At 36.6% G+C, this 23,314-nt stretch overlaps 1 protein-coding gene across 2 annotated transcripts in view; it reads left to right on the forward strand.

Annotated features, from left to right (window-relative positions):
- ZSWIM6 (zinc finger SWIM-type containing 6) overlaps nt 1-23,314 on the forward strand; it is a 241,078-nt gene that overhangs the window by 176,263 nt on the left and 41,501 nt on the right. For both annotated transcript variants that reach the window (XM_077117253.1, XM_077117254.1), the window contains exons 3-4: nt 5,168-5,316; nt 8,660-8,810. In XM_077117253.1, the coding sequence (XP_076973368.1) occupies nt 5,168-5,316; nt 8,660-8,810 (300 nt within the window). The remainder of the gene's footprint in view (nt 1-5,167; nt 5,317-8,659; nt 8,811-23,314) is intronic.

The following is a 23,314-nucleotide window of genomic DNA, read 5'->3' on the forward strand; positions in this document are numbered from 1 at the left end:
ATTTGAGCTCCCTGAGATATATATATGCTGATGGCAGTGCTGCTTATTTACATCCTTGGCATTTAGCTGAAGGAAAGTTGGTTTGTTGGGAGAGTTGAGTCTGGTGCATACCAGGCCTCCTCCTGTTATTGGCCCTCTGGATGAAGAAAACAGGTTATTCTTAACAGCTTCTCTGGAGAGGATACCACACTGTATCACCATGGTGGAATTATGTGGACTGACCATAGAGTTAATGATGGAAACTCTGGCTGTTTGGCTACCCCAAAACTGTAAATTGAAATGAAGGCATTAGTCTCTACTCTGAAGTGATGATTTAATTAATGATAAAATTTAATTATTTTCTAAAGATTTTATTTATTCAGTATACATTATTTTTCAGCAGTCCTCTAGTTCTTTTCTTCTCTACTCTAAAGAGAGACCTTTTTTTGAGTCGGAATCACTGAAGTTTGCTCTCTTTCCTTTTCTTCTCAGTGCCAATGGTTTGATGTCAGGATTTTGCCTTCAGCTTGTAAGACAGGTGTATAGATACCTTTGTAAGCTGCTGACTTAATGTTTCCCAACTTTAACAGCAGGCACTAAAATTGTAGAAGATTGCATACTTCTATAGGTCCTCCAGAAAAGGCTGAATTAATCACCTCTGCAGTACAGACATCTGTTGCCTGCCTTCTGCCTAAATTTGACAATTTAATTTTAACAAAAAAGGGTTACCGCTAACCAAATAGAAATTATTGAAAGTATTATTTGGACAATAGTGAAGCAGTTAAGTCACAGTTAAGGTAAGGTAAAGACATAAACTAAAGCCCTTTTACTCTTTCATGTTTTAAATTTGTTTTCCAATGGAGTAATAGAAGAAGAGAAAGCTGTAAGTCTGTCTCCACTAGAGCCCAAAGCTCTGGATAACTCCACATACCAAACATAGCCTAAGCCAGTTGTGAACATGCCTTAAAATCTCAGTTTAAAGTTTAGAGAATGATTTGGTGTTGCCCAATGTGTAGAAGCAATTGTATCCATGACGTATTCATGATACAAGACCGGTAACCTCATTCAGTAAGTCTTAAATATGCTTCATTCAGTACTCTGGAGAAGTATCTGTCTGATGCCACTGGACCCTGAGTAACCTTTATTATTAAGATCCAGAATGTGCCACCATGCTCAACCTTCTCCCTAAGTACAGGTGTGTCCTCCCTCTCACCACCACCATTTTTCTCCATGGCAAAGATTCTGAATCAGTAGATCTGAAGTGGTGTCTAGATCTTACAATACACCTCAGTAATTTTGTTATGCTCTTAATTTTGAGAACCACTAGAAGTTTTGATATTGGATAAATCACAACGAAATCAGAACCAAATCAAGCGGTAGATAGGGAAGCCAAAGACTATACTTTGTTTCTTCATATGCATGTATCTCCTTTGCTTTCATCTTATGGTGTTAGATTATAAGGTAAGAAGGAAAATCAAATTCACATATCCCTACCTGGGAATGAGAGACTGCTTCACGTTTTTTTTTTCAGTGGCTAATTCACTTTCCCTGAAGGTATGAAACTTTGAAATAATTCAAATTAAGCTTTGGTAATAAAATGCCCATAACAATTAATTATCTAGTTGTAAAAGTTATAGCTTTTATAATTATAAATATAAATAAGGGTAAAAGATATGATAGATTTTGAAACACTTTAAAGCACCATTTAATTTGCATGCATACAGATTCTAGTTCTTGCTGAACTGGGGGCATATCTAATATCACATATATCAATACATGAATTATGTTTCTTTTGCACTTCCTTTTTTGATGCTTAATGCTGAGAGGTTTGTCTGTGGTTAACAAGTAGAAATAAATCTTACAAATCTTAGATTTTATACAAGGCTTAGACAACACTTTAATTCATAGTCAATCGAGACATTCGGATTTAAATAGTTAAACTTCAGTATTAAAGGTCAATAAATGAATTTGCTCTTTTGGGGACATTTGTTGTCATTGTAGACATTTGACTTGTTCTGTAATGTAGAGTTTATCTCTCTTATTCCTAAAATTTTGACTTGTATATAGAATAAATTTATGTTTTATTTATTCCCTTGTTCCCTTCCAATATCATTGTTATCACAAAGCAAGGAGGTCTTTTCTACATGAATAGGCTTTTGAGAAAATTTCTAATTTTTATTACCCAGTAAATTTTTTCCCCCATATTATAGATTTTAAAATAGAAGAAGTAGAAGCCTGAGAATCTTTATGTGATTTGCCAAAGGACACATAATTTTCTAAACTACTGTAGAACTGAAGTCTTCTGAATCTTAAACTAGGATTAAGAACCATACATCCTCTCAGCCAAAATGTTTAGACTTTACAGTATTTATGTTATTTACAGTAAACATTTATACTTGGGCCATTTTTCTTCTCCAGTAACCCTCCCAACCCCACCCCAATACTCTCAAGAAGTAAGTTAATTTTAATATTAGCTTTAAAAACTGTTGATTAAAAAAAAAACTTGGGAAGCATCATTCATGTATTTATACATTTCCTATTAGATAGTCTCCCGGCTGGGCAAGAACTAGAATCTCGGAATATGTAAATTAAATGGGCCATTAAAGCATTTTGAAATGTCATATATATTTTTTTAATGTAGAATTTTAAAACATTAAATTTTAGGAAAAACATGCAGTGTAATTTGAATCAAAAGTGATTCCTCAATTTTTTTTTTTTTTGCATTCTTCTTTTTAGCACTTTTCTCTCTTAGCATGTTTGTATTCTGAAGTTTTCAGAAAGTATCTGAACATAGATCCCTTTGCCACCTCAGGCCACATGAGAAGACTGGGATTTCCTCCAGTTCAAATTCATATCTACTCACGAAATGTGGATATTTCTGTGGCAAATGGAAACTCCCAAGTTTAACACAGCTGTGACCCAAGCAGCCAAGTGCAACATACATTCAACTACACCACAACATGGTGGCTCCCATCCAGGTTATTCTGGGACAACACTCCTTGTGAGTTTTGGCCCTTAGGAATCCAAGGGAGAACAATTAAATTGGGGGGAAATAATCACTGTTAGTTCAGTTTACTGGAAGGAACAACAGGAGTGAAGAATCAGTAGCTTGTTGGAGTTTTTCCAAAGAAGAGGATAAGGGATGTTCCAGATTTTCCAGGAGGAACTTAGCAAGATATTTTAAACAGAAAAGTTGAGACCCTGTAGTTTACTTGTTTTGGAATTCTTCTTCCATGGTAGTACATAGAGAATCTCCACATTCTTTTTTATGGCTGCATAATATTCTATAGTAGGAGTATTGAAATTGATGCACATTAGGACAAGACATCTTTTACTATTTAGAATTATCTTTTTTAAAAAGTAAATATGAGTATTCCACTCTTCTACTTCAGATAACCTTGTCATGGCTTCCCATTCATTATTTTTAGGGCAAAAATTAAGCTCCTCATCAAGCCAAGGTCCTCAGGCTCTGGCCTTGCTCCTTTTCTCTAGGATTGCCTTGTGTTGCTCTTCCCCTCATCTTCTGCTCCTCAGTTGCATCTTTTTTTTTTTTTTACCTCCATGTACCATGTTTTTTCCTTCCTGAGGCCTTTGCCCAAGCTCTTTTCTTATTCTTACTTATAGATTCATTGCTTCCTTTCAAATACATGTTCATATACCTGCCCTTAGGTAGCTTCTAATTAACTTCTGAATTTCTTAAGGCAAATAGTACACAGGCCATTTCCTCAAGGCGTATTTACTCTGGAAACCTAAGGCTAAGTCAGATCTCACTGATACAGTCTCCCAGCAACCACGCTGTCACCTATTTTGAATCCTTATTACCATTATTATGTATTTATATATGTGACTATTAGATTGATATTTTTCTCACACTCCTAGAACAATATTTGAAATCACCTAATAAATTGTGACAGGACTTTTTTAAAAACAATGAAATAGAAAATATTAGACCTCATCACCCACAGTAAGGATATTTTTCATAAAACTTTCACTATAGATTGAAAGATAGATATTTATTATTGTGGGTCTTGAAAAACATTTGAAAGCTGTGGAACCAGGCTTTAAATTCTGTGAGGGCAGGTATCCTATGTATTTTGAACCCTATTTTATTCCCAGGTGCTAGGACTTGGCAAAAAGTCAAGCTCTCAGTAAATATGTCAGCTGGCAGAATAAATGAATTACCTTTTCAGGGAGGTTTGCAGTCACACTGCTTTTCTCCTAAGGACTAATGAACCCTGGTTCTAAGCAGATTTTCATAATTATTTTTCTTGGTCAATTAAATCTGCGCTCTAAAAAGAAGAAAAATAATATAAAAGCACAGCTACAAATGTATTTTTGTTAAAGATTAGTAAGGAGAATGCAGCACTGTTGAGGAAAGTTTTTTAAATTAAGGATTTTTTTGTTACTTATGGACCTTAGACCTTAAAATACCATTAAAAAATTTTTTTAACAATAAGAAAACTTAATTTTTACCTGCCTAAAGATCTGGATAATTTTTTAATTTCTGAGGTAGTGTACACACACAGGGCTTATTATATAGCTGTTAGCTTTTGTGTGTACTTCAGCAATAAAATATTTATGCAGTTTGGCAAGGTAATACTACAACCTGGTTTAGTACAACAGCTGCATTGTCTGTTCCCACGTGTCTTGATTTCTCTTTTTAATCTTCTTTTTCTGCCACTAAAGACTTACTTCAGCATGCAGTTTATACTGCAGCAGATAACAGTGAAAGACTCGTGAATTAACGTAGTAAAGAGAGAAATACTCTGCTGAGTTTATTTGGATCCTTATTTTCCTAAGGTCTTTGACAAATTTTTCTAGCAAGTCCTGTATGGTAGAATTTTTTAGACATAACATATTTATGAGGCATTTTTGTGATTTTTAAAAAATTCTTTAGGAAACTATAATTCATGTCCAAAAAATGTATCCTCTGATTCTTAAAAAATGGAGCTATCTTAGTTATAAAGTAATCTGCATTTTGGCTTGACACAAATCAGGCCTGGAAATAAAAGAATGATTCTTGTATTTATTTTCAGCTATAAATTTGCATGTATAATTAAAAATGAGATTAGATTAGAAATTGTTTAGGGAGAAAACAGAATCTCAATTATTTTCAGGTTTATTATCAAACACTTTTAGCTCTCAATTTTTATCTAGCATATGTGTTACTTTTTCTTTCTATTTCTAGGTGCTCCTGATCCAACAGCAGGTGCTAGTATAGATGATGAAAACTGCTGGCACTTAGATGAAGAGCAGGTTCAAGAACAGGTTAAACTGTTCCTTTCCCAGGGCGGGTACCATGGATCAGGGAAGCAGCTTAATTTGCTCTTTGCAAAGGTATGATTGTTTATTTTCCACAAAATATTCTAAATATATAAAACTACCTATATGATCATGTTTACAATAAGCCAAAGGCTTTTCTTTCCTCTTTTTTTTAAGAAACAGTTCAAGTTAATTGGACACTTAGAAACTTTTGTGTTGTAATGCAAGCTCTAATTTCCTTAAGGTGACCTCAGACAAGATGTGGAATATTTTGATTTCTCTCAGTCCCTAGCAACAAAATGGTGATAATTTATACAATTTTGAAAAATATCTTTCAATACTGAAATAAAAATAAATGTCTTAATATTATTTAAAATGCTATCTTTTCAGTTTTTTCTTTTTCTACTTAATTTTTCAAAGTAAAGCATAACTGTGAATATAATCCCTAAAATATGCTTTATATATTTAATTTAATTTCAAAAGCATAAATTTTGAGTCACACAGACTTGGGTTTAAACCGAAATTCTAAGTCATAAATGAACTTTATGAATTAAGTCAGTTTCCTGATCTATAAATGAGCTAATAATAACATATTTCATAAAGTTGTTGTGATAATGGTGTTAAATGATGTTGTGTTGCACATAGTTGGTCCTTGATAAATGTTAGTTCTCATTGTGAGAAATTGATGGCTTGAGAAACAAAGTTAGGTTGATCATAGTTCCTTGTGAGCAGAAGCAGTCTAATGCTTTATGTAAAACTTTTAGTTCAATTAACACATTTTAAAATAGGATAAAATGTTTTTTATTAGTAAATCTGTATATTTTCATTTCATTTTTGGGATACAGACATCATTTTGGGCAATGTATTAAAATTGGTTTTAAGGGAAACATAACTGTTTCATTGATATGTTTGCTAAACAGCTTCTCAGATATTCATAATAATATTTTTTTAATTTAGTAGAATTAGAATAAGCTTTGTTAATCAATATCCTGTTAATAAGGATTTTTCCTGTGTACCACATGTGGATTTTCTAAGAATTAGATGACAGCAAATGCATTTAACTCTAAAATTGTTTCACATATATGATTTAATCACTCTTTAGTAATTCGTCAGCACTTCAAACTTTCATAATGCCTCAGAGTCAGCAGTATGAAAATTAATTACCATTAGGCTATCGATGTTCTGAAGTGCTGGCTGATAGAGAATTCAGACTTCATGCTTACTAGTAAAGAGTTGATTTTCACTACTTTTGCTAACTGAGTAATAGGTTAGAAATCTATAAAAAATAAACATTAAGGGCGGGCCGCGGTGGCTCAGCGGGCAAGAGTGCTTGCCTGCCGTGCCGGAGGACCCCGGTTCGATTCCCGGCCCCAGCCCATGTGAAAAACAAACGGACAAACAAAATATAATAAAGCAAGAAAATGTTTAAAAAAAATAAATAAATAAATAAACATTAAGTCAAATCCAATGATGTATTAGTAATGTAAAAAGTTTGGTATGTTTAGATATACAGGAATTATTTGATATATTCTCATGTCAGCCAAGTGTATACTGAGGCTAGTGGGAAAAATGTGAAAAATGGATTACTAGACTTGTTTTCAGTTGCTGTTTTTATCCCTATATATAATGTTCACAGCACATTATATATGCCGTGTGATGTAAAAGCAACATATTGTTTTGGAAATGGCATAATTTTGGGGGTAAGACTATCTAGATTCTGATCCCAGCAGTTCCCCTTGCCCTTTTAGGTAAGTTATTCAACTTCTCTGAGGCTCGGTTTTATAAAATTCATAAAATGGAATAATAGTCTGCCTATTCTGTGTGGTTGTTGTGAAGATTAAATGGTAAATATAAATGTAAAACTCTTTAGCACTTTGTCCAGTAAATAGTGACTCTCTTTCTTCCTCCCAGGCTTCTCTGCCTGTTCCTGACTTTTTAGTGTCTCCATGTTGCGAATAAATGCCTTTTTAGGATAACTGAAACAACCCTCTTGGAAGGACAACCCTTATGATTCATGTAAAACTGCTTCTGAGTATTTCATGAGGCTCAAATTCTAAAATGGGAGAAAGAGTTCCATTGCTTGTCAGGGTACAGGCCTGGGACAGAATCCATTGATCACTGAGGTTTGGGTTGCTTTATAGAAGATCTGCCATTTCCTCCTTCATTTGCCTGTTGGAAAGAATAATGAAATAAAAGGACCCCCTGTACTTCTACTTACAACCTTGCTCCAGTGATTTCTGACGGAGAACTTGTGTTCAGGGGGAATTCCTATTTGCTGAACACAAAGTAGTACATATTTTTGAAATGGATGGTTCCATTTAGGGTTTCCTGCAGAGGGATTTGTCTTTCTTTTAATAGGGAAGTGTAACACTAGAGTTATGGACAGGGCTTGAGGTTACAGCTTGAGAGGCCAAGTGAAGTTATGAAGATCAGTGGTTCTTATTATTGTGCTTCATGGAAGACTCATTTTTAGAGCAAGAGAGTCTTGAACTTACAGCTCTTGTGATTTCCTCTTACTACTGCAAAAAAATCCCATCTGAGTGTATTGCTGCTCTTTCTTTTAAAAGCTTCCTCAAAAATTGAAGGAATTGAACAACTCTGAATATTCTAAAAAGGATTGAATTGTACAATTTAAATTGGTGAATTGTGTGGTATGTGAACTATTTTTCCATAGAGCTGTTCTTTAAAAACTGATGAACAGAAACATCGTTAACACTATCACGTCAATGTAGAGATCTCTCAAGAGTTCTCAGTGAGCTCTTCTTTAAGATGCAGCTTCTCTGGTGACAGGTACAATCAGTTGAAGAATCAGGGAGGCATCAAAGTTACTTGTTTTGTTAGTTTTGGTACTTTTTTTCTTTAGGTTGGCAAAGTTACGGCATCTCATCTCAGTGAAGCAGAAGAATTTTATTAAAACCTATTTTAGTAAACTAGTTGGGTTGAGATACCAGTTTCCAGTGCTAAATTTCGTGTATGTGTTTTGCCAAAGCATCCATTACCTGTTACCTACTTTGTCGGAATATGACCTTGAACCACAAAGTATAAATTCATACTTAGGAGACCTTAAAAATTGCTTTTATTTTTTTTAACTGAACATGCAAAAATGGTTCAATCCTGTATCATTGACCAGATATAAGACCCAGATAAAAAATGTTGGGGGTTAGAAAGTTAGCCAAATCTCTTTTTCTCGTGTGGAATCTAAAACAGATTTTAAAAAATATGTATGGACAGTTGCCATTTGAGATTGAGATAGAGATAGAATTTTAAGTGCTTTTATTTGCTTAGGAGGGCTGATACAAAGGTTTGCCTTCTTTTCTTTTCTTTTCCAGAAAGAAATAGAGAAAAATGTTCTGAGTTCTGTATTACTGTTTGTTTTTTGAACATTTTTCTTAAAGTCCATTCTCCGCCTGCCTTGTAGGTGCGGGAGATGTTGAAGATGAGAGACTCCAATGGAGCCCGCATGTTGACGTTGATAACAGAGCAATTCATGGCTGACCCCCGCCTGTCACTTTGGAGGCAACAAGGCACTGCAATGACTGACAAATATAGGCAACTCTGGGATGAGCTGGGTAAATATAAAATTCTGATGAATTACATTGAGTTGTGTGTGGTTTAGACCATAGTTTGAATTTTCAAGAACATGGTCATAGTACTGCTGATGAGAGAGCATATGTGAACTTACGCTAAGATACATTGATAGGAGAACAGGAAGATGAGAGTAGGATTTGGATTGGCCTTTCCAGGAAATCTTGGCAGGATTTTGGGGAGAATTGTCTGATCTAGAGGAAAGCAAGCTCAATTATCTGCTTTTATGTATTTGAGAAAAAGCTATGTACTTTAAAACAGCTCTCTGTTATAATAGACTTGGTTACTTCTAGATTAATATTTTAATCAAGTCAGCTAAAATGTAGGATTTCTTTTCTCCTTATACCTACATTAAAAGAATCAAAAGTAGTTTGGGTATTAATTTTATTTGGGCTGCTATGGCTTTAGATGAACAGTGAATCCTTAGAATGGAAAAGTTACAGCAAACTCTGATTTTTATTATTTCCCAAATCTTTGGTGGTAAAGATAAATGTAACAGGTGATAAAAAAGAATGAGACATGTCCCACAGAAGAATATTGGGAATTCTGTTGGGAAGAATCATTATTCAGTGCATTGCTAGGGAAGTAATGAATTAAAGGGGATGTATTTATATTTTTGCTTTTCTATTAAGATATCAGTAAGTGACAAGTGGAATTTTTCATAAACATCATACCAGTGCCTATGTTAATCTTATGGGAGGAAAATCTAGATATATTTATTAGAGGATCCTGGTCGCAATGAAATAGTTTAAGGAGAATTCTTCATAACTTCACCTTCTCTCTTTGATCCCACCTGTGGCTTGTATGAACTTTGATTTAATGCTGCTTGCTTGTTCATTTTGTTGATTCTGATCGTGGGTTGTGGGTAGTCTAGACCAAGAGAAACCATTGTTTGGGAAGATACCACATGGTCATAATAATTGGAAGGCACCTGTGAGTTTGAATTATTTTACGGATGAGGAAACTGAAGTCCAGGGAAGTTAGGAGACTTCTACAAGATGACATTTTATGCCCTGAGATTATACAAGTTGGTAAAGAATTCAACATCAAAGTTTCCTTTTTCCTGTTAAAGGGATATATATTCAGAAATCTGGTGGTGGATGGAGCGCCTCGTGGTTCTTTTTGTATATGTGTATCTGCTGCTCACCAACTGTTAAAGTATTTGTTAACCTTTTTCCCTAGTGTTTTTCTTAAGAGTCTTGCAATAACGTTGGTATGGTGGTTTCCTTGGGTGACCTGAAATAACAGTAATGCTCTTTCTCCCCAGTCAAAATTTAAACCAATCTGTAACTGCACTAAATTGTGTCATTATATTAGAAGGATGTTTGGGGTATGGTGTGGTGATTTGAGAAACCAATTGTAATACATGACTTAAACACGTATTTTTATAGAATATTGAGTGATTTACTTATCCCAGTGAACCCTTCTCAGTTTTGTAATTGTTTAATAAATGTTGAATTGACCTGTTGGTTCAAAAATATAAAAATGACTAGTGTTAAAAAACAAACAAACACTGTAATGAAGGAAATCATTTAAGCAAAAAAATATTCGTTAATAATAAATTAATGAAAATTTAAGGCCTTTGGTACTTACTAAAAGAGCCTAGAATTGCAAATAACTGGTTTGGAAGAAAATATCAATTAAGATTTTTCTGTCACCAAGTGATAGAGTCAAATAAAATTTGCAGCGTTCACATTTAATCCATATTCACATCTTACCTTTCCACATTGGTTTTGAGAATCATACTTCTACCCTAAATCAAAAGTTCTCATTAGGGGGAAGTTTTCACCAGCTGATTCTGGTTATACTCTCTGATGGACTGCTTTCTGATCATGAATCAGGCTTTTATACATTTACCAGGAGCACATTGCCTTTTCCCTTTTTTTTTGCACACTCCACTCTATTTACCTCTCCACAGTCATTGCTAGATTGCTGCAAATTCTATGTACTCTGATGGCAAGCAGAGGTCACTTGCCACTTTAATGGGGTCTAAGTTCTTTGAAAAATCTCATGTATGAGTAACAATAGATATCACATCTTAATATTTCATTCACCAAAAAACTAACTAAAAGTTGCTTCTGGACTACAAAAAGGGAAGGATTTTGCTTCTTAATAAAATGGGGGAATTTGACTTTGTGCCCCGGCACAGGTCTCACATTGCTTCAAGGCTCTGCTTTGGAATTAAATGCTGAGCACTGCCAGATGCCAGACATTGAGAAGAGGCTGAGTTTTGTCGGCAAATGGGATCTGCAAGTTAATTGGTGTTTTCTGCAGGCTTCTGGCTGTGAAATGAAATTGGAAGCCCTTTAGCCACATGGATAATGCAGGACCTGAATACAAATGTCACATGTCACCATCAGGACCCACTGTGAGACAATAGTGTTCCCACTCCAACACTGCACCATTACAGATCATTTAAATATGGGGATTACATTTAAACTAAAAGCCCCATTTGCCTTTTACTGCAATTTAAATGTCCTCTTAGCAAAAGCTAAGTGACAAATTAAATGAAAAAAGTGCCCACATTTTTAAAGCTGTAATGCAAAACAACCTTTTATTGCTTCTCATGTGCCATGAATGAATCATTATACTTGTCAACCCTAAACCAAGCCATAATTGGAGCAGCTACTGTTATCAAAGTGGGGTTGCTCTGTGACAGCTTAATAAAGCTGAAACTGTTAAATTAAATCTCAGATGCTTAACTCCTTAGCACCGGTGGATTTCATGGGTCCACTTCTGGCAGTAGCCAGTGCACCAGGAAAAAAAAAAGACTCCTGGCATAAAATCCTTAATCTGATGAAAGCACACATGCCAACTAACTCTGCTTCTCTGCAGAGTCGTTTAGAACCATCAGATTGTCACCTAGAAGATTATAAAATTTAAGTTTTTTGTAGGATCAGATATCCCTCTCCCCAAGACTTATTATTTTTTCAGTTTCTGTGATATTAAAATTTACGTGTTATTATTTCAAAATATATTCATTTTCACTTTTTGTCTCTTTTAAACAAACTAATTTGTGGTAGCAAAAGGCCCAATTTATTCCTTCCATCCTCCAGCTAACAAAAGAACTGAACATTCTCAGTTCTACTTTCCCAAAGTAAGTGCCTGCGATATTCATTTGGCCTGAGTTAACTTTTGTGATTTACTCCCTTATTTTCATAATATAGTATGAAATAGACACAGATGTATAGTATTAAGATCCTTTTTAGTGCATTTCATTTGCACATACATTTTTCCTGGACGTTAATCAGTTTTCAAATATTAATTTTACTTTCTCTACATGATGTGTATTTTCCCAAATATGTGGTAATCCAGTCAAGATGATTGATGTTATATCATTATCTATAAGAAAAGCTATATACTAACATTTTAAAATGGAAAGTCCCATTGCAATGGTAGAGGCTACAAATTTAGTAGAAGGTATAGAGCATACCTCTTCGATTGCATTCTTTACTAAATAATATGCAAATTTTCTATAAAGCAGGTCACAGAAGTTAACACTTGGATGTCAGAGAACAGCCCAATGATGATTAGAGGTGAACACACCTACTATTAGCCCAAATGGCTGCCTTTTCAGCATTCTTAAATACTGTGGGATTATTTAGGGGTGAGGAGATTTATTGTAACCTCTCGTGTGTTGATGGGCCTGTTTTCTTAAGGCGATTTCTTAGACTGTATTGTTACTTTGCTCCATAAAACTATAGGTTGTTGTTGCCAGCCTATTAAAACCTAATTAAAAATTAGGATGTCATTAGAGTTCAATAAAGTTTAATTGAGTTTTATAGAAGGGAAGAAATTCTTTAATTTTCATTTTCAAATATTATATAATGTTTTCTCCCATATTTTAAACACTTAACTTTTTCTCTAAATTGTGTTTTTATTTTCTGGTATGTAAACTATGGTTTTTAGGAAGAAGATAGGCTGCCATTGCAAAAGCCTTGCTACTCTGAGCTCTGCTCACTCAGTTTACAAGAACAAGATGCTGTGTCTCAGAGTTCTCTTCAGAGCTTCTGACCTAGGTATCTAATTTCTGTGAGAGCAGAAATAGCATAGTTTGATGTATATTTCTAGTTAGAAGTTCATTGTAAGGCTAGTTTGGCCATTTGTTATTAAGTAACAGGTATAATATTCCCTGGTAGAGTGCTAGAGAGATTGAGTGGGTTTGTAGATTCAAGACCCTTGGAATTATGATAAATCTGATAATGTTCAGCAGTAGAAGACTTAAGTCACCTACCCTTTGGGTCAGTGTGCATGTTCAAGTCCCATGCACAATGATACTCTGAGTAATTTAGAGAGGGCTTTGTGTACAACCAGAAATAAAATTCTAAAGGCTCTCTGCTTTGGAGAGAAATCTCTGGGAAATGCCATCTAACTCTTTTATCTCTGAAAGCAGTAGACTCCAGTAACTCCCACCACTTTTTTGAGCCTTGTGCTGGCTTGAAGCTGTTATGTACCACCTGAAAAGCCATGTTATTTTAATCCAGTCTTATGGGGAAAGAACTTTTGTTGGTTAGGACCTTTTGATTAGGTTGTTTCCTTGGAGATGTGACCCTACCCATTCAAGGTGGGTCTTAATCTGCATACTGGAGACCTTTAAGAGGGACACATTGCTGAAGAAGCCAGAAGGACCCACAGGAGCTGAGAGCCATTTTGAAACCAACCCAGGAGAGAAGGGCCAGCAACGTCACCGTGTGCCTTCCCAGAGGAACCCAGACACAATCAGCTTTTCTTCAGTGAAGGTATCCTCTTGTTGATGCCTTAATTTGGACATTTCCATGGTCTTAGAATTGTAACTTGTAATATAATAAATCCCCTTTGTGAAAGCCAACCCATTTTTGGTATATTGCATTCAGGCAGCTTTAGCAAACCTAAACAGATTTTGTTATCAAAAGTGGGGTGCTGAGATTTGCAAATACCGAAAATATGGGAACAGCTGTGTAAATAGATAAGGGGAAGATTCTGGAAGAATTGTGAGGAGCTTCATAGAAAAAACCTAGATTGCTTTGAAGAGACTGTTGGTGGAAATATGAACTCTACAGATACTTTCATTGAGACCTTAGAAATGACGAATGTGTCTTTGCAAACTGGAAGGAAGGCGATCCTTGCTTTAAAGTAGCAGATAATTTGGCAAAATTGAATACAAGTGTTGGATGGAAGGGAGAATTTGAAAGCGACAAGCTGGGATATTTCACTGAAGAGATTTCCAAACTAAATGTGGAAAATCCAGCCCGGCTTCTTCTTGCAGCTTATGCTAAAATGTGACAGGAAAGGGATAAGCTGAGAACTGAACTCTTGGGTACAAAGAAACCATAAATTGGTGATCTGGAAACTTCTGGGCTTCCACAAAGTGAGACCTCAGAGAATAGTGCCCCATGTGAGGATTTAACCAAACATGGAACCAGTCAGCCATTTCAGAAAAAGCCAGGATTGGAAATTCAGTTACCCAGGAAGGATTTGTGGAAAGTCCTGTTATCTGACAGCTGTGACCCTTGTATGCTGCATGCCAAACCAACCCATTTTTTGTAAGATCTATTTGAATGGAACCACTGCCAATCTGGAGTAAAAGAGACAGAAAAGGGACAGAGTGAAGAAAAATGACTTCAAAGGCAAAACCATGGAAGCTAATGTCTGGAGCCAAGAACTCTCTGGCCAGAAGAGTGGACCCATTCATGCATGTAGAGAGGGTGAGTTTGCCTTGTAGGCAGAAAGCTGGCTTTCCAGCTCATTGTTTGGGAAGAGTGTTGCCACCTCAGGCCTCAGAGAGGGTGGGGCACATTTCCCAGGGGTTGAGGAGAGACTGACTACCACCATACTCTTCTGAAAGGGTTGAGTGTGTGCTCTAGCGATGGCAGAGTATGGGGTGCAACTCAGGATGCTTGAGGAGGGTTGGGCTGAGAACAAAGTGGTCTCCCAATGCCCCCCAAGGTTGCAACTTTTACTCCAGTGTTTGCAGGGAGCAGGGCTGATGCATAAGCCCTTGGAAAGGATGGGACTGCCATTCTCTCAAACTCCAAGGATAAAACGTCATTCTGTAAATAGTTTTCAGACTTTGAAATTTAATGGAGCTTGCCCTGCAGGCTTCAGAACAGCTTGAGTCTGGTGATGCCTGTTTTCCTTCCATTTTCTCTCTATGGAATTGAGAATATTTATCCCATGGTAGTTCTTCCTTCTTATACTAGAAGGAGGTAACTTAGAGTCTAAGTTTCACAGGTTTCCATCCAGAGGAAATTTTTGCCTTAGGACAAACCACACCTGGAGCTGATTTAATGAGATTTTGTACTGTTTTTGACTTTATATTGTAACTGAAATAATTTAAGGCGTTTTGATACTGTGATATAATGAAAGTATTTTGTGTATGGAAAGGACATGTCTTTGGGGGATCCAGAGGTTGGAGTATACTGGTTTGAAACTCTTATGTACCCAAGAAAAGCCATGTTTTTTTAATCCAGTCTTGTGGGGGCAGACCTATTGTTGGGTGGGACCTTTTGATTAGATTGTTTCCTTGGAGATGTGACCCTGTCCAGTCAAAGTTGGTCTTAATCTGCATACTGGAACGCTTTAAGAGGGAGACATTTCAGAGAAAGAACGGATGCTTGGAGAAAGAAAATGCTGCAGCAGAAGCCAGGAGGACCCATAGGAACTGAGAGAGCCATTTTGAAACCAAACCAGGAGAGAAGGACCAGCAGAGGAACCCAGATGCAATTGGCTTTTCTTCAGTGAAGGTATCCTCTTCTTGATACCATAATTTGGACATTTCCATGGCCTTAGAATTGTGATTTGTAACTTAATAAATATCCTTTGTAAAACCCAATCCATTTCTGGTATATTGTGTTTGGCAGTTTTAGCAAACCAAAAACAAACAAGCCCATTACATAGTTTCTATACTAAATACAAAACTCACCCCCCCACCCCTGCCCCCACACACATTTTTAAGTTGATGGTCATTAGCCAATGGCTAAGGAGTGACTGCTTTTTATTGAGAATTAGAAAGCATTTCAGCGTATATCATATACATAGTAGTTCTCTCTATGCTAGTATCATGGGGAAAACAGCTATTCTCAAGCCCTGTACAGCAAAAAGGTGTCAGTACAGACTTGGAAACTCTCATATAGCTGTAGGTATAGAATTAATCCTGACTAACCATGTATCAGGGATTACTTGCCATCTACCATTTTGTCATCCCTGAGCACAAGAAGAATACTTTTTACCACTTCCTACCGCTGTTAGTGTCTTCTTCTTAACTCTTCTTTCCAAGAGCCTTATTTATTTTGGTCTTGCTATCAGTATTTAAGAAGTTCCTGCTGTGTCAAAGAGATAGGTGTATTAGATATTTGATTTTGGTGTTGGTGATGATATTGGTAGTAAGGAAGGAATGGAGAGAAGCAAACATTGAGGCATGATAAATCAGAACAGTTATGAATGAACTTTGGAACATAGAATTATTTATTTATTAATTAGTACAAAGATTTGTAAGAATAATTTAATGTATGGATTGACAAGATGTTCTTGGAGGTGAGTTGGTAGGGAAGAAGTAGTGAGAATATTCCAGAAAGAAGGAATTGCGTGAACAAAGACAGGGATGATCTCATTGTGGGAGGGTGTATAGGCTTCACATTCAGTATCAAAAATGTCAAGATTTTCATTTCAACTTTGTTCTTCATTGTTATTTCAAAGGGAAGAAGGAGCAGAGAGGGTAGATAGACATCATCTTTTCACTTTGTTTTATTTCCCAGTTTGGTCCAGCTGCTAATGTTAATACAGTTGACAACACTTATTTATCAGGTGCTATGCTATGCACTTAATGCATGCCATTGTTTTATTTAATCCTTAGAACATCCCTACGAGATAGGTACAGTTGCCCTAATTTTATAGCTGGGAAAACTGAGACTTAAAGAGGATAGATAAGTTGCCTGAGGTAACAGAAATAGAACAGGAATTTCAACCGAAAAATTGTCCATGTCTTCAAAGACAGCCACTGAGTTAGACGATGCCCCTAGATTATTTATTTATTTTTGCATGGGCAGGCACCAGGAATTGAACCCCATCTCCAGCATGGCAGGTGAGAACTCTGCCTGCTGAACCACCATGGCCCGTGCCCCCCACCCCCACAGCTTATTTTAAGCATATTGTAAAAGACTGCATTATGCACCTCTATCAGGTGGTCTCTACTCAGAGCAGGGCAGGAGCAAAATGAAGCTCAGTTGGAGAACAATTAGTCCAGTAAAAGCAGTCAGTCCCCTGCTGCCTGGCCTAGTGAAGGCTCCTCGCTCCCTACCTCTGCTCTGGCCAGCACCAGGCCCTTATGATAACACATTTGCCAACTCTTACTTATCTTATGTAGTACGTAGTCTCTGCAGACCCATTCTGTATGTGTACTGTCTTGCTCTGGAATGGAGTTAAAGGCTCCTATGAAGCCCTGATTCCCGGTCTCTGTTTTTCCTCTCATTAGTCAGAGCTCTCTCTAAATACAGAGTCGTTGTCAATTGTAGTGCTCAGGAGCTTCTCTTTCCTCCAGCACTGCTCTCTGAATACCTGTCTGCTGCTGGGTCCCCTTATTAGGCCTGATTTCTTTCTCTTTGTGGTGCCACAGCCTTGTGTCTCTTGAAACTGAGAGCTCTGTGTTCTTGGGCCGGTGGCCTCTGCGTTCTGCCCTGCTGTGGGGATAGAAAGAGGAATTTATTCTCTGCTTCTTCAAGTTGGCAAAGTAATTTCTAGTTTGAGTCAGAAGTTAACAAAAACAGGGAATGCATATTTCTTTATACTGAGCAAACCTATGACAAATACTTCTGTGTAATATTATCAAACACCCTTCTCATGACTGCAGCTGATAGGGTTTAATTATCCATTAAATACCAAGTATGAGGAAGAGGATAAATAGGGAAATGTTTTAAAAACACATTTTAATAGAAATAGTAGTTTCTCAGGATTAAAAGAGATCTTTGCAGGTCATTGGCTTCTACTATCAAACCAATTGTAGATTCTTAATGAAGTTCATTGTTTTAAATTTGTTAGGTATGCAGTTGAAAAATTTGTAACACCCTATTGTGTGTTTTTGTAAGACCCTATTCTAAATATAGACCATGGTGATTTTATTAGGAGTTAAGATGCCTTAGGATTCATTTAGTACACTTCCGTGTTCTACATTATATATATAGTGTGCTGGTAGCATTATTTGTTTCAGGAATGAGCTCCAGGTACCTTCTTTTATGCTAGCTTTCCATTTATTACGTGAGTCCATTGGTACTAGACACTGTCTCATGTTAGTTATTAATAGGAATGTTAGAGCATTGGTATAATGTGTCCTTTCCTTCCTTATATTAATTTTTAGAAAAGTTCTCTCCCTACTTTTCCTACTTCCTGAGAGTTAACACTGTAATTGCCCTCAAGAAACTGACCCCAGTGGGGAATCTGGTTGAGGGAGCCGGCTCGCCAGATTGTGGATCTAGAAAATACTGTCCACATGGAGGGTAGCAGGGGAAGGGGAGTAAAAATGAAGAAAGAAAGACTGGGGTGGGGGTGGGGGGAGTTTTACTATTTCTTGCTCCTGCAGTGGCAGCATACAAAAATTAATGAGTTTGAAAAGCCTCATTTTAAGTCATTCCCAGGGGCTTCATGGACATCAGGTACACCAGGAGCTAGAATGCATGAAGTAGAAGCCAAGGAAGGGAGGGCTGAAGCATCATTTAGGATATGCCATAGATATGTTGGCATTTAGCAAGGTACTTTACAGAAGGTATCTTGGTTAATTTAAGCTTAACTAGATTGGGGGGAGGGGAACCCAAAGAAATTAGAAACAGGTATCTTTGCGGAGGGGGGGGCATTAAAACACTGCCCTACAGAGTCCTGTGGAGTGAGGGGTGGGGTGCAAATGAGAGGAGGCAGGTACTTCCTCATGGGTGAGCAGTGTGACTTTCACCACGGGGCACACTAGACCTTCCTTTCTGTAGAACAAAAGACTCTGAGATTTAAAGTCCTTGCTTGATAATCATTATCTTCAATAGCCTTTTAGGTAGCTGTTCTTCTTAGAGATGTAGCAAAGATAGACATTTTAACTTATTTAAATAGCATATATTTTAGGGAAAGGCAGTCTGGTAAATGATTTGCAGCAAGTGACTTTTTGTGAGGCTGCTGTAGCTTGTCTGGAAATTATATAACATTGTTTTAGTGTTTTATTTAAAAATCCAAATTGAAATAACAGTAGGACTCTGTAATAAAAGACGAGTGATTTCTGAAATTAGCTTTGCTTGGACGAGTTGGTGACTGATTTTAGGGCTCTTTTCTGAAGCTTTGATCTGGAGGCAGAATAGCCAGGAGTAGTGATGGTAATTGCCTGAAATGTGGCTAACTCACTCTCCTCTCTATACTTTCTGTTGCAAAGATAACCTTTAAAATAAATCTACATCTCTGTGATTTTGAACTGTGACCAACTGAGTCTTTTTGACCATAGGTTATGCTTCCCAGTCATCTTCATCCTGGGACACATTGATAAATTTCCGAATTTGTTTCTGCAAGCTTGGAGGAGAGAGTGAGAAGTAGTCATCCAGTAGAAATCAGAAAGAGATCTAAGCAGTAGGTCCTGTGAAGTGGCATGGGTTGGAAGCCACAGTCTTTCTTTGTGATCTTTCAAGGGTTAAGAGGGTTGGGCGGGAGGAGCCTAACTAGGGCACTTGGTCAAATATTAACGTAGAACTGAGAGAAGATCCAATTTAGGAGGAGTGCTTTCAAAATGTTGCCAAGAACACAAAAATCTGTCCCCCGTCACGTACTTAAAGGATGATATTAATATATACAGCAACCCGTTGACCAGAACAGATTGAACATACAAAAGAAGATACTCTTTGCTAAGCCTTCAGGTCCTATGAACCAGGAGCTGTAGACCAAATAATTTTTGAGATTTTTTCCTGTTTGTTTTGAAACTGTTGAATCACTCACTGTATTTAATAGTCATGTTGTTAGTTGCTGTCTTTAATGGGACATTTAAACCAATTTTTCAGGCATTCTTTTTTAACCTGTATTAGTGATCATAATCTCACCTCTATTTTCCTTTCCCTCACACGAATTATAACACATGTTGTTTTAAGTTAGTTTCCCTGTAAAGGTGAAAAAAGCTGTCCTGGCACATAGTTGGTGCTCAGTAAATAAAAAAATAAATTAAAAAGTGAGTGAATAATGGAAACCTATCTGGAAGAATTTAGAAGCAAGTATTTTTTAAAGTACTGAAAACCGTGATGAAAAGGATTTAATCTTCACTGGGTCCTCAGTTATCTCTCTTTTCATGTTGTCTTTATGTCTGATTTAGACTTTTCTGCCCATGTGTAGGTTCACAGGCATCTGTGTGCACACGGACACACACATATACATGCACACTGACATATAAGCAGTGTAGAGTACAGAAGGACAGTGGTTTCCCCCTTGCCATCAGTGCTGCAGGTAATCTATTACATTAATCAGCTAGCCAGTGGAAAATGCATGGGGAGTGATTATACTATCATACACAATACAATCAGCGTGACGTACTTGTCAAGAAACAATACATCAAAGTTTAATTCAGTAATAGAATGAATTAGAGTAAAATGAAACATTCTGTTCTCCAAGAATCCCAGCACCCACCAAAGGTTCTTTCAGAACTCTGTAGAAAAGTCAGTGCATTAAGAAATTCCTTTTATAAAGAGAATTGCAGTTCCAATTTGACAGAATACTGAAAGCACTTTACCTTGGGATTTTTACACAGATAATATAGTGCTAAGGTGTTTACCAGATCATCAGTATTCTATAATAATAACCATTGGGAAATTCTATTATTTTTTTTATTAGGGACCCTGATTATCTTTGTCCTAAATTGGTTCTCCATGGCAAGTAAAACGAAGGTCATTGTACCAGTAACTCAGGGAAGCACTTATCTGAAAATATGGATGATGGACAGTAGAGTGCCTTCCCAGAAAAGCAGATAAATTAACAAGAACCTTTTGTTTACAGTGCCCTGTGATAGAAACGAAGCTTTGGGGAGTTTCCAGTTTGCTCAGGAAACAGAATAAATAAGTGAAAAATAAAAATCAGCCCAAGTATTACATAGCAACTTAAGACAACTGTAGAAATAAGATTATGTAGGATATGTGTCAGGAAATTTTGGCGATAGTTCTATTACTATTTCAGTAAATTGACACTCCTACATGTAGATTGGTAATATATTTTACAAAGTGATTATTTTACCACACTTAACCTAGCCCGTTTTTTCAAAGTGGCAGATGGATTTTTTTAAAGCTCAGTAGGACTGTTTCAGTTTTCAAAGCCTTCATCAGAAACATAAAAGAACAAGTTCACTGGAACCAGACATTCTTTAAGTATGGATTCTGATCCTCATTATTTACTGTGTAGCCTGGGACAAGTCATTTGTCTTCAGTAGACCTCCAGTTTCTTTATCTGTAAAATGGGTATAATATGGCATTTTGAAGATTAAAGTAAGGTAACTTAGATCATGCACAACACATACTAGTTCTCTTGTTCTTTTCCCTGATCATTCCAAAAGCCTTTTGTCTATCCCCAAAGGGAAACTTGTAGGACAGAGGTGAAGTGAAGCTCTAAAGAGTTTTATCAGAAATGGGTGCCTGTAGCCTTGCGTCATTTCCTTGGAGTCAGTAACTGTTTATGAAGACAGCTTAGTTAAGTGGCCAGTGCAGATCCCATGGAAAATGTTCTTGTAGGTTACCACAGTTCACATTCCTTCCCTCACCACCTATTGAGTGCCCTTTATGTGTCTCAAAATAAAAAGTCCTCTGGCATTGTGCCTTTTTCTGTTCTTTCTGATTTTTTCTGTCTTTCCTTTCATCCCTCCATTCTTTATCCAGCTGAAAAGGAGAAGGGTAGTGAGAGCTGGAGGAGCTGACTCTGATGATTTCCTGTAGAACCAGGCTTCTAATGAGGTCAGGCTGTTTTTGATGAATCTTGCATGTTGAAGCTACAACAACAAAAAAAGTCAAATGGGGAAGGGAAGACTACATATCAGATGAGGGCCACAGGATTATCCGAAAGGAACATTTTCCAGAATACCAGTTTCCTGTTTTGAAATATCCTTGGTTTGCTTTCTTTTCCTGTTACAAAGGATGGTTTTTCACTTCAGAGTTTTCTTAGAACCTGGTTAAATAACCAGTCAAGTTCTGATTTGCTGATGGTTTAGCCCTGCTTGACCTAAGCAAGCTTAAAAACTCTCCTTACAGTATCCTTAAGGTTTTATTTTGAAATTTTACCAGAAATGTTTTAGTGAATTAAAAGCCGGCATACCGGATTTAAAGTAAGGAGAAGGTTTTTACCAATTAAACTTATTTTCCAAACGAGGGTTGGCTGACGTATTAAGTCTGCATTGTACTGAGAACAGTACTGTAATTAGGATTGTAGTTTTAGCATGGTCTGACCCAAGAAATTTTGTGACTACAGTTTTGCTAGCACAACTAATTATGCCAGTGATCTCCTATTTGTGACTGCAATTAGGCATTTCATGGCCTCTAAATAAGTATAATTAGTTAATTGGATCATGCATGAAATTCTAGCCTCTTATAATAGTTACTGAGAACAAAAATAAATATGATAAATATTATGAATTGTTTTATAATTGTGGAACCCTGGGAAATACCAAAAGTGATTGTTTTACTTTGCCTGCTACTGTTTCTTAAGAATGAACGTGATATTAGAAAGTAGAAATTAAACTTTTCATATAGCAGCATTCTTATCTCTACATTTGAAACAAAGGAAAAGGGAACCAAATGGCCTTTTTCATTCTCACGTTGAGAGAAGGTAATATGGGTTGTCTCGCTCCCAAACCTCCGTTGAGTGTCCCCTAATCCCTACTGCCCCTACCCCAGCCTCTGTCTCTTCCACTCTTCAGTAACATTATACAAATAGTTATCTTCCTGTAAAATATAAAAGCAAAATTTATAAAAAATTCCAAGAGAGCCTTTTAAGAAAATTTGTAGCTTTATTTATATTACTAAATTGATTTGCATGTTTAAAAAAAGTGGAGGAGATGGAACTTTGAAAACAGCTAAAGTGAAATTAAATACATTTTATTGACTGTGGGGTAGGTAGAGAACGTCCAGCTGATTTATTCGGTCACAAACCTTAATGCTCTACCAAGCGTTATCCGCCAGCGGGTAGTAAGCATGCTCAGTCACATACAAGTGCATTATCTCAGAAATGCTGATGTGGACTTAACTCTAACAGACCCAGTAGTGCATCATCATATTTTCAGAGAAAACAAATTTCTATATTTTTGAATAATCAATCGTGAATCATAGTAGAGCTTTTGATTTTTACCTACTGTTTTAATCTACAGTGAAATTACTTATTTGCTTATGCCTGTCAGTCCTGAAAAATGCAAAGTTTTCTTTTGTTTAATTAAGACTCCGTTTTGATAGATCCATGTAGGTTTTTGTTGGATGTACTTTCTTACGTGAGAGGGTATGTTCTAAGAACCTTAACGTGGTTAAATAAAGTT

Source organism: Tamandua tetradactyla, chromosome 9 (assembly GCF_023851605.1).
Source record: "Tamandua tetradactyla isolate mTamTet1 chromosome 9, mTamTet1.pri, whole genome shotgun sequence".
NCBI lineage: Eukaryota > Metazoa > Chordata > Mammalia > Pilosa > Myrmecophagidae > Tamandua > Tamandua tetradactyla.